The 18,788-nt window shown below is 59.2% G+C and overlaps 1 protein-coding gene across 1 annotated transcript in view; it reads right to left on the reverse strand.

Annotated features, from left to right (window-relative positions):
- Positions 1-8,116: 8,116 nt before the first annotated feature.
- PHACTR3 (phosphatase and actin regulator 3) overlaps positions 8,117-18,788 on the reverse strand; it is a 108,954-nt gene continuing 98,282 nt past the window's right edge. Inside the window, exons 9-12 of the mRNA XM_036244646.1 lie at positions 14,795-14,850; positions 11,507-11,568; positions 9,710-9,850; positions 8,117-8,245 (exon numbers count right to left, since the gene is read on the reverse strand). Coding sequence (XP_036100539.1) covers positions 8,117-8,245; positions 9,710-9,850; positions 11,507-11,568; positions 14,795-14,850 — 388 coding nt within the window. The remainder of the gene's footprint in view (positions 8,246-9,709; positions 9,851-11,506; positions 11,569-14,794; positions 14,851-18,788) is intronic.

Here is an 18,788-nt window from a genome sequence, read left to right on the forward strand (position 1 = left end):
AATGTGGGCCAGATTTGATCTGTGAGCTACTGTCTGCAAGACCCTGAATTTAGAAGAAAGATGTTAAAGATCAGATCTCTGTTCTTTTTCTAAAATGTATTCTCCAATTTATCTATTTAACAGAAACAGTGATTTAAATAGATTTTGCATTAGCAGAGGCTGAAAATTGTTAACTAATGTAGTTAAAACTTCAAACATACTAAAAACAAATGATCATTGTAGCCAATGGCATATTTCCTACCTGGATCACAGTTTCACCCACGTTGGTGTAGGTTCAGTGCACTGTCAGCCAAATCGAACTGTAAAGTGGTCACTATCCCAGAAGAACATGTGGATAACTACATGAGAGAGAGAGAATTTGCAGTATCAATGTAGCCAGGCAGAGTCTTAGGTACTGAACCCCACAGACATTACTACAGAGACGCACATGCCACCAAACCCTGATAGCTGGGGATCCCTTGATTGGGTGTAGGCTAGTTTTCTTCCAGGTGAAGTTGGTAGGCCATGGTGACAAGTTCTGCCAACTCAGAACCCGGGGCCTAGTGGGTAGCTAGCTCCCCAGTTGTTGGCGTTGGTTCTTCAGCGGTTCTGTTACCACCACCCGTCAACAGGTGGCCCAGTCACAGTTGCTGTACACAAATTCATACATACTTCTAAGTTCCTTAATCTATTGAATTAAAAGTTGAGGTAGGGAAGGAATCATAAATGCAATGTATAAGCAACTAAAGTGGAATTGTGTGCAAAACAACATACCAGGAAATAAAAGCAATAAGCAGATGTAACTTGGGATGTAAAAACTGGAGCAGAATGTTATGTGGTTCTCGAGACTACGGTGCCTTGTGCCACAGGAGGAGTTACCCCTGTAAACCCAGAGTCCTCTGGGTGAGAAGCAAGGAATGGACTGCCGGTGTAGACTATCTCTTAGACCACACACCTGGATCGTAGGAACATTTTCAATAGGTGCATCTTCAAAAAGGAAGAATAAACTGCATCTAAAAAATAATGCACAAATCATAGCACGTTTTCAACTCTAAAAATTATTAGCTTGTAGGCCCTATCCAGAATTCTCTACCATTGTTTATTGTCAGGAAAACGCAATTTTTAAGAATCTCCCTGTTCATGTTAAGGAAATTAATAGTTGATATTAGAGACATTGCTTTTTATTACTGTAAACACAAAACACCATAATTTTCATGGAGCTATGGAACTGACAACGGGTAGCTTTGCCATTGTTCATTCCAGAAAACATTGTTTAAATATGAACTAGTCATATATTTCTACTCTCATCACTATTAATAAACTTACAGAAAACTAAATATGTAAGTTTATATGAACTTACTTTTTGAAATATTTCCATCTGTCCAGTTTTACTTTCAATGTGTTTAGCTGCTTATGAGCACCTTCTGAAATGGTGCTTTCATACGAGAAACTCAAAAAAACCTCTGGGGAGCAACTGGGTAAATGAGGGCTGGGAACGCTTGGGACTGACAGTTTACAGCGCAGTTAGAATGCGGCGTTTCTGGACTTGAGTGTGGTGGTAAAGAACTGGATATTTAGCCCTGGCCGGTCTGGCCTGCAGACCAGAGTCCCAGGTTCGGTTCCCGGGAGGGGCACACACCAAAAACAAAGAACCGGATATTTAGAAAAAAATTAGGCGGCTCATTACCATATATGTCCACAAGATGGACCTCTCAATGGTGGGTTTTTTTCCTTATCCATTTCAATTGTCCAAAAATTACATGATTTCAAAGGACCTTTAAATTTTTTAAATGTACTTTTTGCAAAAAGTCATGATCTACGATTCCCCCATCAGGTTGGCTTAAAACTTAATGGATGCTTCTAGAAGTGATTTAATTGTCTTTCACAAAATTACCCATTGTATTTTCTTAAAACTTTTAAAAATCCTTAAAAACAGTTTCTTTGATGGCTTAATTTTCATTGTTATTCTAACAATTGTATTTCACTGTGAAAACATGAGCAAAGGAGTCTTGTGGTCAGTGAACAGAAGCCCGTCCTGCCTACTGGGAGACCCGCTCAGCAGGCCCCGCGTGGTCAGCGCACGGAAGCCCGTCCTGCCTCCTGGGAGACCCGCTCAGCAGGCCCCGCGTGGTCAGCGCACGGAAGCCCGTCCTGCCTCCTGGGAGAGCCGCTCGGCAGGCCCCGCGTGGTCAGCGCACGGAAGCCCGTCCTGCCTACTGGGAGAGCCGCTCGGCAGGCCCCGCGTGGTCAGCGCAGGAAGCCCGTCCTGCCTACTGGGAGAGCCGCTCGGCAGGCCCCGCGTGGTCAGCGCACGGAAGCCCGTCCTGCCTACTGGGAGAGCCGCTCGGCAGGCCCCGCGGTTCTGCACAGGAGGCAGGTGTCTCCTCCCCGCCTGCAGGCTCCGAAGCAGACTCTCCCCCCAGGTTCACACAGCACAGGGACGTTTATGTAATGAGCATGTGACCGCAGGTGACGTAAATATTGTTTGCAAACTGCTGTTTCCTCCTGAGAACTAGGTGGGGAGGGTGCTGCGACCCCGGGTCGTACACTGACTTAGTGCGGGTCGCGCTCTTCCTAGGAGCAGAGTCCATCTGCCTGGCTGGCAGCTGTAGTTTCTCAACCGCTCCAAGCGGCAGGACGGGAAGTGGGGAATCAGCTGAGGATGACCCTTCGTGAACAAGACAGCGAATGGTGGAGGCTGGACACCGCTGCTAAGCACCTGTATCACTATCACTGCACAACGGTTCCACGCTGTCCGAGAACCCTGGAGTCCGGGCCAAACCAACCCTCCTGGGCGGGCTGGGAAGTCTCGCCCGTTAGCTGCGGACCAGGACGGGAACTAAATGTGCCTCCCGCAGACGCAGCTCAGTGCTCCGGGGCCTCCCCCAGCGCACCCCTCACCCAGACGCAGCTCAATGCTCCGGTGCCTCCCCAGCGCACCCCTCACCCAGACGCAGCTCAGTGCTCCGGGGCCTCCCCCAGCGCACCCCTCACCCAGACGCAGCTCAGTGCTCCGGGGCCTCCCCCAGCGCACCCCTCACCCAGACGCAGCTCAGTGCTCCGGGGCCTCCCCCAGCGCACCCCTCACCCAGACGCAGCTCAGTGCTCCGGGGCCTCCCCCAGCGCACCCCTCACCCAGACGCAGCTCAGTGCTCCGGGGCCTCCCCCAGCGCACCCCTCACCCAGACGCAGCTCAATGCTCCGGGGCCTCCCCCAGCGCACCCCTCACCCAGACGCAGCTCAATGCTCCGGTGCCTCCCCAGCGCACCCCTCACCCAGACGCAGCTCAGTGCTCCGGGGCCTCCCCCAGCGCACCCCTCACCCAGACGCAGCTCAGTGCTCCGGGGCCTCCCCCAGCGCACCCCTCACCCAGACGCAGCTCAGTGCTCCGGGGCCTCCCCCAGCGCACCCCTCACCCAGACGCAGCTCAGTGCTCCGGAGCCGCGCTGACCCCTGTGGCCGGGGCCGGCGGTTCCCAGAGCAGAGGCACCGTGCAGCTTCCCATTTCACAGTAAGTTGTGGATATTTCTCTGTGAGGGAGACGGAAATCCTAGTTTACGTCATTTGGGCACCAATTCATGTTTATAGTGGAATGACCTATAAAACAGGGAGCTGCCGCTATTCACTTAAAATAGAAGAAAAAATACTTTTGTTGGTGGACTGGCCACAAAGAATTCGTTATGAATAGAATATATATAGATAATATATATTAAATACACTATATATATGTATATGTGAATATACGTACACACACACAATGTTTACAGAACTAGAACTGCCTTCTAGTGAGAAAGGGTTCAGACACCCCATCTCACAGTCGGAGACACTGAGGCTCAGAAGTCGAGCAGTTCCCAGAAGGTTCCACAGCAAGTAGAGGGCTGGGATTGTCCTGCACAAGACTATTTACCCAGCAGTAGTCGGCCAGCATCCAGGAGTGGGCGCACGTCTCTGGGGACAAAGTGCTGGGGGGGCAGTTTCCGTGGGCGCCTGGCCCACAGCAGCCTCCAGGACAGGAGGGTCTCGGAGAGCGCGAGGGAGCACGTGCGGTGACATGTCGCCGAGAACACGCGGGTGCGCCGTGCGGGCTCAGGTCTCAGACCTGCACACGCTGTGCAGGCCCGCGGGGGTCTCCCTGGGGAAGTGGCTCACGTCGCATCACCGGAGCGACGCAGCTCAAACCACAGTGAGCGCCCCTCTCACCTGGCGGAAAGGCGTCAACACAGCCAACAGGTGTCGGCCAGGGTGTGGAGAAAGGGGACTGCTGGGAATGCGGACTGGCAGCCACCATCGAAAACTGCAGGCTCCTCAAACGCTAAGAACAGAGCGGCTTACGGCCCCGCGCTCCCACTTCGGGGAGTAGGTCCCGAGAACCCTGAAACCCCAGCCAGGAGGAACAGACACCCCACGCCCATAGCAGCACTACAAGAGCTCCGATCCGGAAGCAGATGAGGGGATACAAAAGCTGGGGTACATTCACACAATGGAATACTATTTGGCCATTAAAAAAAGGAAATCTTACCTTTCGTGACCACGTGGATGGACCGGGAGAGTATTATGCTAAGTGAAATAAGCCCGTCGGCGAAGGACAAGTACCACATAATTTCACTTACCTATGGAATCTAAAGAATAAAATAAGCAACATAGAAACAGACTCACAGCTACAGAAAACAGATTGACAGCTGGCAGAGGGGAGGGGTTGGGGGCTGGTAAAAAGCTGAGGGATTGGGCAGTACAACTCGTGGTCGCAGAGTAGCCCCAGAGGTTGGTTGGCAGCATGCAGAGGACAGTCCATGCCGTCGGGATAACGGTGCAGGGCCGGCGGGTGCTGGGGCAGTGGGGGACCACTCTGCGGCACACCTGCAACCGGTCAGAATGGCACTGATTAATGTACACTGTGGTTGAAAAATTTAAAAACTACAGCAACATTGTCAGCCATAGAGAGAGGATCCTATAAGAAAATAAATACGTGGCTGAAGAGGGCGGACCTGGGGCTTGAGCGCGGGTCCCACCAGCCCCTGAAGCCACGCTCCAGGCCCTGCCTCACCACGTCCCCGGAGGGAAGGGGGCTCATGTTGTGAGGGCGCCCCATAAACGTCTCCAGGGACCATGGGTTTTATGGAACCTATCCCCTCTTCGTGCCGCGTGAATCTCCTCCCTGTCCTCTCCCTTCTGTCTAAACCTGTGTCTCTAACAGTTTTTACCAACGTCTGTGTGAAATTAAAATGCCCTTAGAGCACAGAACTTTCACCTTGGTCGACGTTTTCAGCAAGTTAGTGCTTATTTCTAGGCTCCTCCCTCAGCGATACACACGGTTAAGTGACTGAGTGTCCCGGGCAGGAGCCAGAGGCTGGCAGCTGGGTCCCTCCCGTGTCCACGTTCCGACGGCTCTACCCTCACATCCTTTGACTTGTTTCAGAGGTGACTGTCGAGACAGAACTCCTATCCCAACCCCAAGAAAATAGAAAGCCCAGGTGAATTTCCTGCAATAAGTAGTCATTTAATTAAAGAACAAAATTAACAGGAATCAAAATGTTGCAGCTGTATTTTTTGTTAGACGTTATATAAAAAAAGGAGAAGTATCATACAGTAAATCATTTTGTAGAACATGAACTTAAAGAGTTCTCAACTCAGTCGTGATCGGAATAAAAATGTCTTTTCAACATAACACTGAATGAGACCGCGTCACCGTCCCTCCGGCCAGGCCTCGGCGTGGGAGCCGCCCTGCGTGGGCCGCTGGGGGTCAGCCGCAGAGGTGAAGCAGGCTCCAAGGCAAAGCCCAGTTTCTTCTGACAGGTACGCGGGTCTCAGCAGAGCCCAGGGCGGCGGTGACTCCCCTGTGCCTCCTCCTCCCCGCAGCGGGGGTCTCAGCTGACTTCAGGAAAGTTCCCTGATGAGTGTCCAGTGTTGGTATCAAAAGTTAAACACAAATTCTTCTCAGAAGAAAATCTCTAGGGCCTGTGGAATCTAGGGATTATTTTAGAAAGAAGAACTCAAGGTTATACGTGTCGAAGTTGAAAATGCCAAAACCTCCCACAAAGAAATCTGTGCTGTTAAGGCGGCGCCGAGGTCCAACGTGGACAACCCGCCTGGGGGTCCCGCCTCCCGGCCCCTCGGACCCAGTCGGGTGGCCCCGGGTTCCCAAGGCTGCCCGAGACCCATCGGCCAGCCGCTCGCCGGGCGATGCACACAGCACCGTGACGTCAGGGGCAGGGCTGACGAGGCCCGTTACTGGCAATGACGGGGACGCGGTGACCCTCGTTTTTACAGTTGGCCATGTGTCCGCGCTTTAATGCACGCAAGAGAATCTATGACTGCCTGAAAATACTGTGACTTTTAAAACTTGGCAGGAAATCCTCAAACAGGGTAGCATAAACATCACTATTTCCTGACGGCCAGGTTTCGGGCTCACTCAGGATCCCGCCGTCTAAGAAAGCCGTCGAGTTCAGGGGAGAAGACCCCTTCAGTCACAGCTCTTGAGAAGAGTCACGGGAAGGTGTAGCGAACACCTGGACATCACCGTACACAGAATACGTGGGGATCATTCCTCCTTCTAACAGAGGGGACATCAAACCCTGTGGGCCCTGGACGTTCGGCTCAGAGGCAGAGCGTCAGCCCGGGGACCAGCGAGTCGCAGGTCTGATTCCGGTCGAGGCTGTGCCTAGGCTGTGGCTCATCCCCAGCCCTGGCCAGGGTCCTGTGGGAGGCAAGCAGACGGCGTGTCCTTCTCACATGGATGTTTCCCCTCCCCCCCCCCACTCGATCTGAAAATCAATGGAAAACTATCCTTGGCTGAAGATTTTTAAAAAGTAAACAATACTGATTTAGAAGGTTGGATGGGAGACTCTTTCTTTCCTAAATGTTTCTGTGTGTTCTGCACAATCAAACACAAGATGACCCGTCCCTTCCCACACACACACCAGCCTCGGGGAGACTTCAGAAATCTGTCAACTCTTATTTCACCCTTTCCTCCCGTCCCTGCAGCCCCTTCTCCCGACATCTTCCTCGTGAAACTTGTAGGACAGCCCCGCATGGCACCCAGGCTCGGCTCAGCCAGGCAGCCTGAGCCCCCGGAACGACTGCGGTGCCGCCGGCAGGAGCGAGAGGGAAGGGCCGGTCGCCCCAGCGTCAGGCGGGCTGTCCCCTCTCCCCGGGTCCGGGCTTCAGCTGCTCGGGACCCAAGGAGCGAGGACAAAACACCTGCTTTGACGTGGAAGGTGGTGGCTCGGGCCACCTCTTTGGGATGCAGGGCACACGAGAGCGTCGCAGGGTGACCACTCGCGGGGGCCACAGAAAGGGGGGGTGCTGAAAGATCTCGAACCCCCGAGCAGAGACAAGTCCGCGCACGATCGGCGAGAACCAGGCCGCCCGGGGACCACGCGGACCGAGAGGGGCGCCCTGGCGTGCGTCTGGGTTTGGAAGAGTGGCCCAGCGTGTGCCCGCTGGGGTGCCCGCTCCGGGAGGACGGGGCGCCTTCACCTGGGCGCCGAGAACGGTGCTGAGGTGCTGGCCAGCGGAGCGCACGTGCCCTGCGGGCCCTGGGGAGCCAGCTTGTGTCGAAGGTGTGAATACAAATGCTGCTGAGACCGGCAAAGGGGAACGGGAGGGTGGGGGTGCTCAGCACCCCCAGAAATGCAAATAGGGGCGTTCTATACGCTGGGAGAGTGGTGACAGCAGAGGAGGGGGGTTAAATATATAAGCACGTTACTTTCATTGCCCCGGACAAATGGACATTAAGCCGGAGACAAGCTGGTGACCGGGCAGTCTGGTCTGCGCACACGCACACCCCTCACCGGGCTGCAGAGACCGCAGCCCCGAGGCTGCTTTTCCATTTACCTTCAGATAGAGCTGGAGGGGGGAGGGGGAGGGGGGGAGAAGCAGGGGGAGGGAGAGAAACCTCCACGTGAGAAGACACATCGACTGCCTGCCTCCCGCACGACCCTGACCAGGGCCGGGGACCAACTGCAACTGAGGTACGCGCCCTTAGCGGGAACCGAACCGGGACCCTCTGGTCCTCGGGCTCCCGCTCTAACCGCTGAGCAACACCAGCCAGAGCCGGACGGGTGCATTCTGGCTGTTCACACAGTTCTCCGCGGAAATTCTGAGTTTGCTCCCCGAACACACAGCTCCCTGCGGCCTTTTAGCTCCAGAGCGCGCGGGGAGGGCCTCGAGATCCCGGACGGAAGCCTGACCTGGTCAGATGCTTGCTGGACGCGTGCACCTCCATCTCGGTGCTCTTGTACTCGTTGAGCTCTTTGCGGATCGCTGCCTGAAATGAACAGCAGCGCTTCGGTTAGAGGACGCGAGGCGGCGGACTCTGCTACTCGGGGACGTGTTTCCCAGAGAGGAAGGAGCAGCTTTCTGTTCAGCCTCCAGACTCGGACAGTCATCGCCCTGCCAAGCTGGTGTGGGGAAGGGTCCGCGGATTTATGAGCTGTGCCGGGGCAGGGAGAGGCCCGGACGACACTAGACTGACGAAGCAGGAGCTCCCCGACAGTCAGCGCAGCCTGGGTGCGCTGACAAAGAAGCCCTTCTAACTTCCGCATGCACTTGTGGGGTGCCATTCGAAACGGAACACGGGCACTGCCCGTGGGTGACAGGAGCCTGTCTCGTCTGGCCCTGCTCCCACTCCCAGGCCCACTCTCCGGAGTATTCTCAGATCAACCCCAGGCCCGGGCCCAGGACACCAGGCACGGCCTCGGGGGCAGGACGGGCTCAGAGTTGGAGACGGATCCTGCTCCTACACCCCCCAGGGCTGCTGACCTTTATCTCTGCCCCCCAGGTCCCCGTGAGCCCATCGACGTGGACGGCCAAGTGCGCCCGCAGAACCCGTGTGCATCCGTGTGCGACCTCGCGCACACGCCCAGCGGAGAGGGGAGTGGCCAGCACCTCCGGCAGCCCACTGGCTGAGTGTCTTCTCTCCGACCTCTTCCCAGAGGCTGTTCATTCTGAGAAAGCGCAGGCCAACTGAAGCCACACCTGCTGGGCTTGACTCCTGCCGGACAACAGCGCCTGAGCATGCCCAACGCACCCCTAGTCACCGTCGCTCCTCTCCCGGATGGATGGCAGCGACGCCCCTCTCCTGGCGTTTTTTTGAGGACCACATGAAATGACAGCTGATGGGCGGTTCAGTGCAGGGCAGAGTCAGGCTGGGCGGACGCTCGCTCGCCCCTTGGCCCGGGGACCCACCGCCTGCTCGCTCCCTCCCTGCCTCTCCGGCCGTGGGCTCAGATGGACCAGGCAGCCGCCAGAGCCACCTGGACCTGCACTGGAGCGGCAGGCTGGCCCCAGCCCCCCTGCACCCCTGCAGCTCGCTTTCCAAAGCCCGGTCCTCGAGTCCCTTTCACCACCCTGCCTACTTGATTCACCCTCAGACTAGGGGCCCTGCTCCCACATTCTTGACATTCCCGACTGGCGGATTCCCTGCGGTGGGGCCTCTGTGCACTGGGAGGTGTCTAGCAGCCTCCCTGGGCTCCAACCCACTAGGTACCAGTAGAACCCCCCCCCAACTTGTGACACCAAACATCTCCCAAGACACAGCCAAGTGTCCTGGGGGCCAAACTGCCCCCTAGTGGAAAATAGGACTCGAACCCAATCACCCTTGTGAAACCCACACCTGGTCAAAGCACAGCGCTGACTTCACACACGCCCGCTGCCTAAGCACACACGCCCCACGTGCCACGGGGCCTCGCCTACGGGCTGCACCCCGCCAGCCCAGAGAGGCCGCCCCTACCTTGTCGGCTGCCGACAGCCTCGTCCAGGGCTTGTCCGCCCGGCGGTCATAGTCCTGGGCTTTGGCCACCTCCACGTAATCACTGAACCGGATCAGAATTTTCCTGTCTCTCAGTTCGTCAACGGTGGGCCTCTGATTGAGCTGGAACAGAAGGTCACCCCAGTTAGGTAGGACCTGCCAACCAGCTTTCTTCAAGTTCTCGGAACAAACAGCGCCGTGTTATAAAGAAACATCAGCCCGGCCGGTGTGGCTCAGTGGTTGAGCGTCGACCCTGCACCAAGAGGTTGGTCGCTGGTTCGATTCCTGGTCAGGACATGTGTCCAGGTTATGGGCCCGATCCCCAGTGGGGGGCATGCAGGAGGCGGCCAGTCGATGTTCTCTCTCATCAATGTTTCTCTCTCTCTCTCCCTCTCCCTTCCTGTCTCTCTAACATCAATAAAGAAGCCCTGGTCAGTTTGGCTCAGCGGTTAGAGCGTTGGCCTGCGGTCCGGAGAGACCTGGGTTCGGTTCCCGCTAAGGGCATGTACCTCGGTTGCAGTTTGTCCCCGGCCCTGGTTGCTCGTGCGGGTGGCAGCCACTCAATGTGTCCCTTTCACATCGATGTTTCTCTCTCTCTCTCTCTCTTCCTCTCTCTCCCTCCCACTCTATCTGAGCAAAAAGTGGAAAAATGTCCTCAGGTGAGGATAAGAAAAATAAAAAAAAATAAAATCAATAAAGAAAAAAATCAAAACAAAACCCATGAAACTCACACTGCGAACCAGGACCTAAGTGCAGACCATCTGGGTGCAAACAGGCGATGTGCCGGGCGAACCTCCACCCCTCCCCTAACGGGCCCTCAGCGCGGCTCTGACGCCCTGTGGACCGGCAGTGTGTCCCCAGCTCAGGGACAGGACGACAAATTTCCGTACACATTTCAGGAAGGTGCTTCTTTTAGTTTTAGAGAGAGTGGAAGGGAGGCGGGGGGAGAGAGAGGCGTCGATGTGAGAAAGGCACATCGACTGGTTGCCTCCCGCACGACACCCATCGGGAATGTGCCCTCGACCGACCGGGAATCAAGCCCGCGACCCTTCGATTTCAGGCCACGCTCTAACCACTGAGCGAACAGGCCAGGGGCTGGGAGTTGCTTCTTTTCAACTCTCGTTAGATAAGCTTTTTAATAACGTTACTGATAAAATTAAAATGCTGACCCCAACTCGTACTCATAAGTCAACCGCAAGCGCAGGAGGACTATTCCTTTAAGCAGGACAATCTTGTACTGTCGTCATCACAAAGCCCAGCGGAGGCGCGAGGGAGGGGACCCGGGAGGAGAGGCCTGGGATTCGGGAAGGTCTGGGTTTCCAGGTCCGAGCTCACAGTCCTTACCTGTGTCGGTCAGTTCTAACTCCACTCTCCGAGTCCCGCCACAAGCCCTCGGGGCTGATCGAGTTTGCCACCGGGAGCTTCCAGACCAACTCAAGGTCACCAGAGTCTAAACGGTGACCCCCAGGGGAGCTTTCTTAGGCACTGGGTCAAGACCCCAAACGAAGGAGCAACGTGCCTGGTGGACACCTGGCTTCCTGGAAGCCAGGGCAAGGCCACTGACGGTCTGGCTGCACGAGGACCTCAGCCGGACGCAGGTCCGAGTCACACCAGCGGCACCGGGTTTCGTGCCCCTGGTGAGCTCACCCGCTGTGCCCAGGACCCCAGCCTTCGGCCACGGAGCAACGTCCTGCGTCACCCTCACTACGGACCAGCGCTCCTCTCGTCCGCCTGCCCCTCCCCCGACACTCAGGAAATGAGATGAGAGGTGGACAGTACCTTTCTGGTCAGTCTCTGCTTGATTTCTCTCCTTTCCTCCTGCTCCGTCTGGTCGTTCCTTTCTGTGGATTAAAAGAGGAGGAGGAGGGAGAGAAGCTGGTGAGACTCCCTCCCCGGCGGGCGGTGGGCTCCGGGGTGCTCAGGTCGCCCGGCAGCCGGGTCCCACGGCCACGCTGTAGGTGGCGTGTCCACAGCAGTGTGCTGCTCAGGGGAGCGTGGTCTCAGGGCACAGAACCACTGTCCGAGGGAAGCAGCCTGCCCGGGCCCTGCTGTCCCCATCATTTCATTGCTGCGGGAGCCTCTGCAGGAGCCGGGGAGCAGCTCCCCCATCGGACCTCCGGTGTCGGGTTACGTCTCTGAGCACAGCGGGCAGAGGGCCGCCCGTCCTAGGGTGACGTCCACACACCACACATCCGTGCCCACGATGAATGAGTGCTAATGGAGCTGTGACTGCGGCTATTTTTTCCTTTTCCATTTACTAGGTAGACAGGCTTCTATTTTTAGCCAACCAGTGTCAGCCGAGGAACACACTCCTCAGAATCCGGGCAACCTATGCCGGCTGCGTGTCTCCAGGGGGGAGTTCCCAGGCACACACGCCCTGGAGCCCGGCTGACTCCCCGGCAGAAGCCGGGACACTCACTGACACCCCAACAGGCCCTGCAAGGGAGCCCAGGTGTCTCACCCTGACTGGCTCTGCTCCTGGGCTGGGGCTACCAGCCTTCAATGCGGCACAGCCACCCTGGGGAGCTAAAGTGGGAGCTAAGAATAGACGGGGCGGAGGTGTGGGAAAGGGAGGCCTCCCCAGGAGCCCTGACGCGGCCTATTTCTGGCTCTGCTGCTGAGTGAAGCCCAGCCCCCGGCTCCTCGTCAGCTCCTAGAAACACCCCGGGCTCCGGAAGGGAGGCCTGTTGCGTGCATTTAGCGTGACCGCACGTGGCGTCTGGGGGCTGGGCGCACGGGGCTCCACGGAGGAACCGCTGGTCTGTCGTAATCGTTTGTACAGAGCAAGCGTCCCCTCGCCTCTGGGTGGCTCACAAAAGGGAACCCACGTAATGAGCCAGGGGCAGCCACAGCTACAAGCTCTAACCAGGAGGCTGAGGACGCAGTTCCGAGTGTGCCGCCCCCGGACAGAAGCCAGCCAGGAGGGATGTCCACGAAGAGACGCAACTGTCCCTCGGACTCCTTCCAGGCCCAAGCACAGCCTCGGGAGGAGACACAAACACAACTGGCTATTTCTTTTTTTTTTTTCACGCGCAGACAACGTTGGCCTTGTCACCAAGCTCACGTGACCACAGGTGGGCACCAAGAAGCCCGCCCGGAGCCTCAGCCAGGGTCTGCGGGTCTCTGGTCTCAGACGCAGAGCCCCTGCCTCACAGGAGGGAGGGGGCCTGGAGCCCAGTCCCAGATTTTCTGGGAAGTGCCAGGAGCTGGGAGGTCCCACACGAGTCCCCCGTAAGCTGTGAGGGAGGCAGCAGCCCTGAGGCAGCAGCGGGGACATGAACGGCAAAGCGGGCAACCTGGGGGTGACCGTGAGCTCTGTCCACTCGCCCAGACCCACGTTAAGGAGTCCCAGCTCCGAGTGCCGCCAGCCACCCGCTCCCACTCAGGGAGCCACACGGGGGAGCACTTCCGAGCGACTGAGCGGGAGCAGCCCCAGAGCAGGGGCCGCCAAAGCCTGTGTCGTGGGCCCAGGTGCTCTCCACCGGACCGGAACCGGCTCCTCTGCTCCCGCCCCCACAGGACGAACGCCCAGCACACACTGGCAGTGAGAGGCCAGCTCTCCCCCTCGGGCTCCCCCTCGGGCTCCAGAGGCTTCCATGGCCGGAAGGGCCGGCCACGGCCACGTGCGGGAAACCCACGCCTTCCTGTCCTATGGCGCCGGGAGGTCCCTGGAGTCGGTCACCTTGCCAACTCTAGTCCTGAGCACTGGTCCTGTTTGTAAGGCTCCTGGACTCTTCACAAAGCCAGGGATGGAGGCCCAGGGGAGGGAGGTCCGGGGGGGGGGGCGGGAGGGAGGCCCAGGCCGGCCGCCCCGCAGGACCGGTCACGAGCCCCGAGGAGCCGGTCCCTGGACAAAGGCTGCCCTGCAGACCCCCGGGACCGCGGCACCGCCTGAGTCTGGTCGCTGACGAGTCCCATGCACGTCCTGATCTATGCCTTTTGGGACATCTGGAACCTGCAAGCTTTACAGGTGAGTGACTTAATTTTTTTTAATTTCGAATATTTGGAAACCTAGCTTGACCTCCGCCTGCCCAGGGACTGAGCATCTCATCAACGAAACGCTTCTCTTCACACCTCACACGCGTGGACCAGCTCAAGTGACGGATGGAGTGGCCGTATCTTAAGTTAAAAAAATAAAACAAAAAATTCTGAATCGTCAGGTTGGATATTTCTAATCGCCTACAAACCGTCCGAGGCAAAGACAGGAGGAAACCGGGTCCGACTCCGCCCCAGAACCAGAGCCCGGCTCTGCTCTCTGACCCAAAGGCCGCTCGTATCTGTAAAAAGATGCTCCCGGAGCAAAAACCAAACCCGGAGAACGTCTGCCGTGTTCGCCACATAAGGAGGGGAAGAAACGGAAATACTTAAAAAGTTCAGGCCCCAAGACAACACACTTTGCAAAACATGGTTTGAAAACCAAAGCCTGTGACCCTGATAGGTAAGAACGAGCTGAGAAGCACTTTGGAAAGGGCTTTGCCCCCCAAGACCGGCAGCGACTGGAATGAGCTGGAACGGTTTCTGCCCTGTGGAGACCACCTGTACACCTGCGTCCAGGCCACGCTGACGTCACACACCTAACGGGGGACACTCAACAGTGAGTGTGAAGCCAGGAGGGGAGGGTCCTAAAGCCACATCCCCTGGCTTCCTGGTTCCTTTGAGCGGTCTCCCCAGGGAACAACGGGGGGCGGGTCCTCCTGCAGACCGGGACCCTGTCTACCCGCTGCCTGTGCCTCTGTGGCCCCTGGGAAGGAGCCCCGTCCACACCTGCCAGGGGCACCTGCCTGAAACCCAGCACAGGGAAAGGAGGTTGGCTCCTCCCCGTTAGGGCTGCAGGACTAATAACCCGGCGCAGTGCCAGCCTCCACTGTGCCAGGAGGGGCTTCTGCCCCTACAGGTTAAAAGGGGGTGCTTCTGGGTACATGCACTTTCCTGCAGGCTATCAGACTGCTCAGCTGCTCAGACCCGAGGATGGAGGACAGAGGAGGCAGGAACAACTGGGGTTGGGGGGGGAGCCTGGGCAGCCGCAGCTCAGCACACGTGGGGACCAGGGGATCACCGGCTACTCACGCTTCAAGATGTTCCTCCTCTCCAGCTCCTCCACGGCAGGTCTCTGGCTCAGCCGTCTGCGGAAAAACACCAGGATCACATTTTGCACCATGGTGGCTGCTTGCGAATTCCACTGGGGTCGGTCGGGTCGGAGGTGGCTGGTGCGCCCCTTGAGATCGCTCCCCAAAAGCCGCAGAAGCAGGGGACCTCGGGTGGCAGCCTCTCGCCCGCAGGTCCAGTCAGACCCCCCACGGGAGGGAGGTCCCCGCTGTCAAGGGGCTCCAGGGGGAGCGCACGCGCCCCCTCTCCAAGGGCGTCTCCTCATGTCCAGGTTTGCGCCCAGCCTGGCGGGTCGGAGGGTCGCAGGGCCCCGCGCTCGCCCAGCGCCGAGATCCGCTCAGGAAAGGCTGCCTCTGGACGCGAGCTGCGGACCTCCCCGGTCAGGGGCACCTGCGCCCGCCCCGCTCCTGGAGGCTCCGCGAACCAGCCTCCGGCGCCAGCGCGACCGAGCGCGCCCCGCCCCCCGCCAGGAGCCTGCAGCGCGGGAGGCGCGCACCCCGCGGGGATCCCCCTGCAGCGGCACCCACGAGCGCCCGGACCGCCTTCCCGCGACCTGGAGACAAGCGATGTTTTCCTCCCATCCAGGGCGTTGGAAGCCGCAGCCCAGAAATACGTAAATAAATAAGGGCTTGTCAGCAGAGGAAGGCATAATTAGCCAGAATCAGCGCCCAGCCCCGACTGTCTGTGTAACTCCGATCACGCGGTGCCTGGTCCCGGCCAGGAGCCTCCCAGATCCGATCTTTCAGCCTTTGGGGGCACAGGCTTCGCCCACAGAGGACAGTTCCGCAGAAATACTGGTCTGCGCCCAGCCCTGTCCCAGCACAAAGCCCAGGGCGTGACGGGCCGCGCTCCTCCCACGCTGAGGCCCCGCGTGTCTGCCGGCTCCGGGGGTGGCCGCTTCAGCACCCGGCCTGGACGGCTGGGGTGACAGGGACCTGCCCCAACTCCCGCTGGGACCCAGGGCTGAGGGCCTCCCGGGCTGCCCAGGGCCAGGAACCCACAACGAGCTCGGGAGCAGGACGCCCTCACCTGGTCCATGTCCCGAATGCCATGCACGGGGCACTGAGTGACCAGGAGCACAGGCCTCCCTGGCACCATCCTGACCCCGCAGTGATGACCGACAGAGGCCCGCCCTGCCCTTGGAAAGCTTGGGGAAGGAAGACCCACACAGATGGACGAGATGGACCCAGAGAGCAGCCAGGGCCATGGAGGAAATAGTGGGGAGAGGGGTGTCGGGGAGGGGGTGAAGGTGAGACCCATTACAGCTGAGACCCCAGGAAGAGGAGGAGCCAGCCAAGGAAGGTCACTCTGCTGGACACTGCTTCCTAACTGCTCACATGCTGGGCTTGCCGTGGGTGATCACGGCAGGCTTCACGGAGGAAGCGACTTCGACCCAGGAGTCCTAGAGAGTCCGGGAAGGACAGCCTGGGGGTCGGCAGGGGTGCCGCCCTCAAACCTGAGAAGCACCCACACCTCCAACCACAGCCTTTCCTGGCTGGGGCCCTGTCTCCTCTTCGAAAATGGGACAAGAGAGAGCCCCAGGGGGTGGGCGGGGTCCAGGGCCCCAAGGGGTTCCCCAGCTCCTGTGCCCCAGGCCACTCCCTCTCCTGACTCAGAAAATGTCAGGGCTGATGCTGCTGGTGGTGAAGGGCAGGTGTCGCCTGCAGCAGGGAAACAGTCTATTCCTGACTCCACTCAGAAAGGAAGACCGTGGGGCGGGGGAGACGCTGGGAAAAGGAGGGCCAGGCAGAGAGGGACCTGCCACCTCCCAGCCTGGTCCCCACCTTTGCACCGAAGGGGGGGATGCAGGGGCTGGGGACCCTGCGGACAGACCTTGGGGGCTTGAGCAGAGGTGGAGACACCTGGTAAGGGGCCGGGGACAGGGTGGCAGGTGTGGGGGATCACCTGGGGCACGGGAACCAGCCCACATCCCCGGCCCAACGGGGGCTCCCCAGGCCCTCCCGCCTCGCCTCTGACAGATCTGGAGGGAAGCCCCTCCCACACCTGACCCTGCGCTGAGTGTGGGAGGGATGGAGGAGACCCCACGAGGGAGCAGGTGGTGGAGGACCAAGGGAAGGAGCGGAGGGGGCAGCGGACCACACCACCAACTCTGGGTGACCAGGACCCTGGGGTTTCAGAATCAAGGATGTGTTTGTCCCATCCACAGGCCTCCGGCTATCAGACTCCCCTGGGACCAGTGCCAGGGCCACACGCAGGCACAGACTCCAAATGCAGGTCCCAGCTCTGCCTCCTGCCTGGGGGGACCGGGGCTGCCGCCCTCCCTGTCTGAGCCTCCAATTCTCTGGGCCTGTGAACCCTGTGAACCCACGGGCACGGAGGTCACCAAAGCCCAGGCTGGGCCCCAGCTGCCGGCATCGCCCCACTCAGAGTACCCCCACCCCACTTCCTCCACCACCGGGGTCCCCGCCGACGTGGGAAGTCGCCCCAGTGAGGAGCAGGAACCAAGCAGACCACCTTCCTGGAGAGCGAAGCCTCAGCCGGGAACACGCGGCCCCACCCCCACGGGCAGTGACGAGTCACCAGCCTGAGTCACCGGGGAGCCCTGGCGTCCCTGCCCCGAAGGGATTCCCCAGGGGGCGACTTCCAGCTGCCACTCAACAGTGATTCCTCCTGCCAGCCACAGGGGCCTGTGCTGAGCGCAGGGTCCGGGAACACAAAGGAGCCCGGGTCCTCCGTGACTGGAACCTCCTGCCACGCCTGGCCGTCCACAGTGATCTCAGGAAGCAGGCCTTCCAGAGCCAGCCACGCGCCTGGGCCCACTCTGTCCACTGCCCCTCGCTGTGTGACCCAGTACCTCTTAGCCAACCTCTCTGAGCAGTTACATCTTAGTGTGAGTGAATCAGGCAAAGCACAGTCCCCAGTCCCCTGCACGTGGCCGGAGTTCAGGAAACGGGAGCAAGCCGTCACTGGGCTCACAGGCGCCCGGCCCCGGGGACGCGGGCAGGTACATCCAGTCCCTGCCAGGAGCTGAGCCGGCAGCGGGCCCGCCTGTCTCGGACCCGGGGACCAGGGCAGGTACGTCCAGTCCCTGCCAGGAGCTGAGCCGGCAGCGGGGCCGCCTGTCTCGGACCCAGGGACCAGGGCAGGTACATCCAGTCCCTGCCAGGAGCTGAGCCGGCAGCGGGCCCGCCCGCCTGTCTCGGACCCGGGGACCAGGGCAGGTACATCCAGTCCCTGCAAGGAGCTGAGCCGGCAGCGGGGCCGCCTGTCTCGGACCCAGGGACCAGGGCAGGTACGTCCAGTCCCTGCAAGGAGCTGAGCCGGCAGCGGGGCCGCCTGTCTCGGACCCAGGGACCAGGGCAGGTACGTCCAGTCCCTGCCAGGAGCTGAGCCGGCAGCGGGCCCGCCTGTCTCGGACCCGGGGATCAGGGCAGGTAGGTACATCCAGTCCCTGCCAGGAGCTGAGCCGGCAGCGGGCCCGCCTGTCTCGGACCCGGGACCAGGGCAGGCAGGTACATCCAGTCCCTGCCAGGAGCTGAGCCGGCAGCGGGCCCGCCTGTCTCTGCAGGTCCAGTGACTCATCAGGCTCGCTCAGTCCTCGATGCCCCACCAAGCAACCTCCAAACCCACCGCACCACCTGCTCCCCGGGTCTGGGGTCATGCTCACTGACGCTGGAGAGAGATGATGCTGTCACCTCGTCGTAGAAAACATGCTGTACCTTCCTGGCAGATCCCCAAGCAACCGAGGAAAACAAAGAGCCGCGGACCCACCAGATGTCTCGAAGGTCGGACTCGCTCCAACCTGACATCCAACAAGGCGGCCTGCGCCCCCGTGACTCGCCTCCCTGCACACCCCGACTGGTACCATGTACTCCAAGACCCAGACTGGTGCTGCGTCCTCCGAGGCTGTGATGTGGCCACATGTCCCCTGAGTTGGGAGCGTGTTTCCTGCTTCTCAGCTGCTTCCGTCAAAGCAGAACGTGTCCCCCACGTC

Source organism: Molossus molossus, unplaced genomic scaffold, assembly GCF_014108415.1.
Source record: "Molossus molossus isolate mMolMol1 unplaced genomic scaffold, mMolMol1.p scaffold_m16_p_6, whole genome shotgun sequence".
NCBI lineage: Eukaryota > Metazoa > Chordata > Mammalia > Chiroptera > Molossidae > Molossus > Molossus molossus.